General features: G+C 48.1%; 1 protein-coding gene across 1 annotated transcript in view; it reads right to left on the reverse strand.

Annotated features, from left to right (window-relative positions):
• Positions 1-7,907, reverse strand: part of LOC113046239 (uncharacterized) — a 30,873-nt gene extending 22,966 nt beyond the window's left edge. The window contains exons 1-2 of the mRNA XM_026207184.1: positions 6,701-7,907; positions 3,603-3,907 (exon numbers count right to left, since the gene is read on the reverse strand). Of these exons, the coding sequence (XP_026062969.1) occupies positions 3,603-3,907; positions 6,701-7,822 (1,427 nt within the window). The 5' untranslated portion in view covers positions 7,823-7,907. The remainder of the gene's footprint in view (positions 1-3,602; positions 3,908-6,700) is intronic.
• Between the last annotated feature and the right edge of the window lie 220 nt (positions 7,908-8,127).

Raw genomic sequence — 8,127 nt, forward strand, 5'->3', positions numbered from 1 at the left:
AAAAGCAGCAGCAAATTTAGCAGCATTGTAGCAGATCTGTTCCACCAAGACCAAATACATTAACATTGTCATAGATGTCTTCAGCGCGTTCCTGTGCTCACTGATGGTGCGTCATTATTCACTCATTATTCTCATTATAAACACGGTCAAAACTTTCCCACACCTCAGACTTTGCTTTAGTTGCTGGTGCAACCTAAATGCGTAATCACCAGAGGCAAGCCTCTGTTACACCTACTCAGCATCCATTTTCGCATCTTTCTCGTGCAAATCGAAACACATTACATGACTGCTCGTTTACCTCGCAAACCGGAGCGCAAGCCCGAGCCTGGTCCGAGCCCTCGTAAGATGATATAAATTAAGTTCGGGCAAAGATCTTCAGCTCTAAAAAGTAAAGTAAACGTAAAAGACAATTAAGACTAACTGAGCCTGAAAATAATTGAAATTTGAATTAAACAGTAGTTATCCAATTTACTAACTGATACTAACACATACTTACAGTCTAACTTATGCTGAATTCATTCTTCAACATTTAGAATAATTAATTAATTAACTGATATTAACACTTATTTACAGTCTAAGTAACTATTGCTAAAATTCATCAACATTCAAAGACATTTAGCATAATTATTTAGTTAACTGATACTAACATGCATTCACATTTAAAGAAACCTGTCACAACTGTTTACCAACTAACTTATAATGAAATTCATTTATATTCTATAACATTTATTTATCTATAACATAATCTTTAATAAAATTAATTTTCATTCTACTTTATCTAATCCACTAACTGATACCCACACTAATTTACAAGACACTCATATTCAAAGACAATTGGCACGACCAACTAACTGTTTAACTGACTTACTGAAATGCATATGCATTCTAAAACACTTGGCTCTATATTCTAACTAAACAACTTCTACTGATGCTCATTTACATTCTAAGACACGTGGCACAAATCAATAACTAACTGTCTAACAAAACAATTTTAACTCTCATCCTGCACATTCCAAATGCCTACATCATTGTCTGAAGATGTTAAAGGTCCGTTCACGAGTTCACATCTACGAATATTAATACCGTAAGTTTTTGCGTATTTGGCGTGCTGTCTGGGTGGAGGGTTCCGAGCCCGGGATGTAGCCCGAACCCAGAGTACTCCCCCCGGTTGTGGTAAGAGTAGATGGATCTATAAGTGAGAAGAAATTGGGTGGAGGAGGGATGCTGAAAACTGTCAATGAACAGAGGTAGGTTCTGCTGTTATTTATACCTTGTCATGGGTTGATTACTGATTGGTCTCCACTTAATGAACTGCGACTGTTCCTCCCGAACTTTGTTATAAAACAGCATTTCACGAGTTCACACTTACATACAATTGGGAGGGTAAGATTTAATGCGTATTTGGCGTGCTGTCCGGAGGGAGGGCTCCGAGCTCGGAGTTCGGCCCGAACCCAGAGTACTCCCCCCTACCCTATGTAAGTGGTTTAGGATTAGAAGTGTGGAGAAGGGGTGGTGGGGGGATGCTGCGAGACTGTCAAATGAATTGAGGTGAGACTGCTGTATATATACACCTCTTACCATTGATTGCTGAGTGCTCTCCACCTGTATTAATTATCTGCTCGTGCTTCTCCCGAACTTTGTTAATAAAACATCATTTAGTGGTACACTGAAACATTTGGTGCATTTCACTGCAGACTGAACTCCTAAACATGTCCTTTATTGGGCTCTGTACTAATCTGTGAATTCAGTCAACACAGATCCACACCAAACTTTATCTGCCTCACTATTTCCCTCTGCACCTCTCCATCTGTCTTTCCAGCCTCATTCTGTCGCGTGAAGTGACCCGTTCTCCACTAGTCCATTCAATCATGCTGAGCCCACACAACAATAACTGCAATATTGGATTTTCACAAGCTCTATCCCTCAGGACAGAAGATTCAGCATGAGTATAACACAAACCAGACCAGGTGGGAGGGCAACTGGCCACACACTAGCAAAAGTTATTGACTTGGGGAGGAGACTTCAGGGGGACGGTGACATTCACAGAAAAATATAAACCACAGGACCTGAACAGACAGAATGAAGGTGTGATAGATGTATTTAGGGCTCCATCAATGTCACTGATTTGATTTCTAGATAACAGCTTTACCGATTAGCCGTTATCATCCCAACATTTTGTGCCGGAGATCCTGATGTTGCTGCATTGTCATTGTGCCATTCGCTGAATGAGAACAACAAAGACATTTTACGACATCAATACAGGAAATAGGATAGAATCTACACATAATCTTGTAATCATAGCACAATCTGCATTCTCAGCAACATCCCTGATCAGATGAAGCATGTCAAGGTGAATGCTTTTTTTTTTTTTTTTATGTGCATGCATGCATGAGAGATTATCCACTTCAGATAATGATTCTGTTGCGAGCTGCTTCAAAAGATTGCTTTGAATTACAGCAAACACCAGTTTCTAGGCAACAAGAAACACATATAAACATATTCTGTCATCCAACAAGCTATCGTTTATGACACCCAGACTTATGATACTCATAACTCACACTTTGTGAACAAAGCTCCACAACTTAAATAATAGATTTTATTTACAGAGGAAAAATGCCTGCTGAGAAACACTGCAATGGTGAGTTGTAGAACACAGAAATGAGGAGGTGGGGAAAAAATAGGAGCTTTTTGTCAAGGCTTTGACTGATCCTGGGGCATTATAGTCCCAGTGAAACTAAGATGATTCAATAAGTTGTAAATCAGTGATGGCAATTGTTGTGAAGTTGGATAGATGTTTTATTTTTGGCTGGTTTAGCTGACTGGAAAAGCCAGAGAAGCAAATTCACGAAGCATCTGAGTATTTAAAATGAATTTTACAAAGTAAAACATGCCTCCTACCCCAAATGCATGAAATGTTCCATAATATATTTTTTTCTTTTGATAATAATTATACAAGTGATGATCAAATGATGAAGATAAGAAATCTAATATGATGTTTATATGTAACTACAGTTTTATATGTTGGGATATCTTTTAAAACATTTAAAAGAACAACATTTATTCTTTATTTATGTATATACTCTAATATTCTGATTTGGTGCTTTCTAACAATTATCAATTGTAACAAGGTTCAACACAGTCTCAATAGGAAGGAAGAAGGCAGGGGTCGGCTTGTTGCTGGGACACTCGTTTATTCAGTAATACAAAATAAGAAAAACACGATGCCCTCTGGGCGTAGACAGCAAACGATTGCTTAAACACGGTCAATAACTTCAATAACTTTAAAGCACTGTTGTAGCTTCCCTAGTGCAGAACGAGGTCCCAGCGTGTCTCTCTCTCCTTCTCTCTGCGGTGACTCGGCTTATATCCGGTCTCTCCACGCCAATTACTGCAATCAAACACACGTGTTCGTTAATTGCATTTGACCTACTTACGCCTCGCTCTGCTCCCTCCGTCTCTCTCCCGTTGCGGATTCCGCTAAACCACGCCCCCCTCGCCACATACCCCCACCGCCCGACTCAGGCCGGGGAGCCGTCCGGCCTGCAGCCTCCCCCCCCCCCCTCCTGGAGAGGAAGTCAGCCACAGCCATCTGTACACCCGGCCTGTGGATCACCTGAAATTTAAATGGCTGTAAAGCTAGATACCACCGGGTGATCCGCGCGTTGGTATCTTTCATGCGGTGGAGCCACTGCAGAGGAGCGTGGTCCGAACAGAGGGTGAACTCCCGCCCCAGGAGGTAATAACGGAGGGTAAGAACAGCCCACCTGATCGCTAGACATTCTTTTTCTATGGTGCTGTACATCGTCTCTCTCTTAGAGAGCTTCCGACTGATGTACAGCACCGGCCGTTCTTCCCCCTCCACCTCCTGGGACAGGACTGCGCCCAACCCTCTGTTCGACGCGTCTGTCTGCAAGATAAAGGGGAGAGAAAAGTTAGGTGCATTCAGGAGCGGTCCGCCACACAGGGCAGCTTTTAACTGGGTGAAAGCCTGCTGGCACTGCTCCGTCCACTGGACCGTATCTGGTGCCTCCTTTTTAGTTAAATCAGTCAGCGGGCTAGCAGTATCCGAAAAATTAGGTACAAACCTTCTATAATACCCTGCCAGCCCCAGGAACTGTCTAACCTCCTTTTTGGTCTTAGGCCTTGGACAAGTTGCAACTGCTGCCGTCTTATCAATTTGGGGACGCACCTGTCCATGACCCAAGTGGAAACCCAGATATCTTACTTCCACCCGCCCAATTGCACACTTCCTCGGATTAGCCGTGAGCCCAGCCCTCCTCAGCGTCTTCAGGACCGCTCGCAAATGCTGCATATGTCGCTGCCAATCCCCACTGTAGATGATGATGTCATCCAGGTAGGCGGCGGCATATGCAGCATGCGGACGGAGAATTTTGTCCATGAGACGCTGAAACGTGGCTGGAGCCCCGAATAGCCCGAACGGAAGAGTGACAAATTGGTGTAACCCGAACGGCGTGGTGAAAGCTGTTTTTTCTTTGGTCATGGGAGACAAGGGGATCTGCCAATAACCTTTAGTTAAATCCAGCGTCGAGTAAAAGCGAGCCGAGCCTAGCCGATCAAGCAATTCGTCCACCCGGGGCATTGGATATGCGTCAAATTTTGACACAGCATTCACCTTTCTATAATCCACACAGAACCGCACGGAGCCGTCTGTTTTAGGTACTAAGACGATCGGGCTCGCCCAGTCACTGTTGGATTCTTCTATTACTCCCATCTCTAGCATTGCCTCTAACTCCCCCTGAACCACCTTTTTTTTATGTTCAGGTAATCTATACGGCCGGCTGCGAACTACCACGCCCGGCTCGGTCTCAACATGGTGCTGAATGAGATTCGTTCGACCAGGCAGGGGCGAGAACACATCAGCAAAGGCTGCTTGAATGGACTTGATATCAGTGAGCTGCGATGGTGAGAGGTGGTCTCCTCCAGGGGCCAGAGCGAGAGATTGGGATTTTGAACTCGCTTCTGGACCGAGATCCTCCTCCCCACTCACTACCGTCGCCAGCAACACTGATTCCGCCTCAGACCATTTTTTTAATAGGTTGAGGTGGTATATTTGATGTGCCCCGCCCCTATCCGTTCGAGCTACCTCATAGTTAAGATCCCCAACCCACCGTGTGACCTCAAAGGGTCCTTGCCACTTCGCGAGTAACTTTGAACTAGAGGTAGGGAGTAATACAAGCACTTTATCCCCCGGTGCAAATTGACGTAGCCTAGCCCCCCTGTTGTACAACCGACTCTGTTTGTCTTGAGCCTGCAACAAATTCTCCATGGATAGCCGCCCCAACGTGTGGAGTTTTGTTCTCAGGTCCATGACATATTGAATTTCGTTTTTGCTAGCAGAAGGTCCGTCCTCCCAAGTTTCTTTAAGGACGTCAAGGACCCCGCGGGGCTGGCGCCCATAAAGAAGCTCGAAGGTGGAAAACCCCGTGGAGGCTTGCGGGACCTCCCGTACAGTGAACAAGAGGGGTTCTAGCCACCTATCCCAATTTTTGGCGTCTTCCTGAACGAACTTACGAATCATGGATTTTAATGTGCGATTAAATCGCTCGACCAGCCCGTCTGTTTGTGGGTGATAGACGCTTGTTCGAATCGATCTAATGCCCAATAATTCATAAAGCTCGCGAATAGTACGTGACATAAACGCCGTGCCTTGATCGGTGAGGATCTCCTTTGGGATCCCCACCCGGGAGATTAATTGAAACAGTGCACTCGCCACACTCTTCGCGGAAATAGAGCGGAGAGGCACTGCCTCAGGATATCGCGTTGCATAGTCCACCAGAACTAATGCAAAGCGGTGTCCTCGTGCTGACCGCTCTAATGGCCCGATGAGGTCCATGCCAATTCGTTCGAAGGGGACCTGCATTAATGGAAGGGGGCACAATGGTGCTTTTGGGGTGGCCGGTGGATTCACCAGCTGACATTCACGACAAGCCGCGCACCATCTGCGCACATTCTCGTGAATGCCCGGCCAGAAGAAGCGGGCCATGAGACGGTTTAGTGTAGCCGCTTGCCCTAAATGCCCGGCCATTGGATTACAATGAGCCGCCTGGAAAAGCATTTCCCGGCGGCTTTTAGGTATCAACAACTGGGTTGTATCTTGCTTTGTCTGGGCGTCTTGGGTCACCCGATACAACCTATCTTTTAAAATTGAAAAGTAAGGATAAGAGAGCGGTTGGTCAGGGAGGAGAAGCTGTCCGTCGATCGAGCGAACCTGGTCAAAAGCATTTTTTAGCGTCTCATCGCGGGACTGTTCCAGGGGAAAATCATCGCGCTCCGGGAGGATGTTCCGCTCGGGAGCACTCGGTTCCCCTGCAACAGGTTCCGGTGGTTCCGGTTCAGCCTCTCCCACCTGCGCAACCGCTACTCCATCCCTCCCTTGTTTCCCCCAAGAGCCATCCGAACATAAATACCCCAATAATTCATTAAACGCGGGCCAATTCGTACCCAAAATTATCGGATGCCTGAGGTGCGGGTTAACGGCCACCTCTACTCTATGTTTTTCTCCCCTAAATTTAATATCCACAGGCAAAATAGGGTAATTCACCACTTCCCCGTGTACACACCGAACCCTAACCATGCGGCTATTATCCAATGCCTTCGGATGAATCAGGCTTTGATGGATGGAGGATTGGTTACATCCCGAATCCACCAAAGCCTGATATGTACCCCCCCTGATACTCACTGGTATTTGGTATAAGCCAGCCTGATCGAGGGCAGCCTTTGGCGCGTCGGGGACCCGGATCAACGTCCCCACTTCCATCACCGGACACCTATCGATAAAATGCCCTGGGTCCCCGCAACGCCAACAGGCCGGCCCAGACTTTACCGCCACCCTGGCGGCAGGAAGTAGGTCAAGCGATTGGCGAGGAGAGAGCGGAGAGGCCGGGGCCTGGGGAACGGATCCCATGGGCGAGGTCCCACCCCTGGGAGGAGCCCTGGGACCTGCTGGTGACTCAGCCCCGTAATTCGTCCTCCACCTCGGGGCTAGCTTCGACGGAAGCCCCCCACGGGACCTGGGGAGAGGGACAGATTTAGGGAGAGAGAGGGGAGGGGAGGAGAGAGAAGAAGAGAGAGAAGCAGATGGTAAGGGGTCGCCGACCCCTGGACACGCCACCATTTGGTCTTCCGCCAGCTGGATGGCCTGGTTCAGCGACGTCGGGCGGTGGCACTGGACCCACTGCGCTGTCTTCCTTGGCAGCTTGGCCATGAACTGCTCCAGTACCACACGATCGATCACATCCTCGACGTCGCTACTGTCGGCCATCAACCACTTGCGGCAGGAATCCCGGAGCTGCTGTGCCATCACGAAGGGCCGGCCAGACTCTTCCAGGGTTAGAGTCCTGAACCTCTGGCGATGTTGCTCCGGAGTCCGACCGACCCGCTGGAGGATGGCACGCTTGAGGTCCTGGTAGGCCAGGAGGTTTTGGACTGGCAGTTGGTGAGCGGCCACCTGCGCTTCCCCGGACAGCAGGGGAATGAGCCGCAGGGGCCAGTCCGCAGGGGGCCACCCTCGAGCCTCTGCCGATTTTTCAAACAGGTCCAGGAAGGCCTCCGGGTCATCCTGAGGCCCCATCTTGTTGAGCGGCAGAGGAGATGTCTGGTCTTTAAACGAAGGGGTGGCCCGGGCCTCCCGGTCTACCCAGCTCCGGAATAGCTCGCGGTCTTCATGCTGGGCCCGGAGGAGCGCCTCGAAGCGTTTGTCCTGCTCCTCCTTGATCGCCAGCATGTGTTGATGTTGTTCCTGATGAAGACCGGCGAGCGACTGGATGATGTCCGCAAATGGCGTACCTGACGGAGATTGCATGGCGGCGATGCTCTTCTTCCTTCCCGGGTTTCGGCACCACTGTAACAAGGTTCAACACAGTCTCAATAGGAAGGAAGAAGGCAGGGGTCGGCTTGTTGCTGGGACACTCGTTTATTCAGTAATACAAAATAAGAAAAACACGATGCCCTCTGGGCGTAGACAGCAAACGATTGCTTAAACACGGTCAATAACTTCAATAACTTTAAAGCACTGTTGTAGCTTCCCTAGTGCAGAACGAGGTCCCAGCGTGTCTCTCTCTCCTTCTCTCTGCGGTGACTCGGCTTATATCCGGTCTCTCCACGCCA

The sequence above is a fragment of the Carassius auratus genome, chromosome 27 (assembly GCF_003368295.1).
Source record: "Carassius auratus strain Wakin chromosome 27, ASM336829v1, whole genome shotgun sequence".
Lineage (NCBI taxonomy): Eukaryota > Metazoa > Chordata > Actinopteri > Cypriniformes > Cyprinidae > Carassius > Carassius auratus.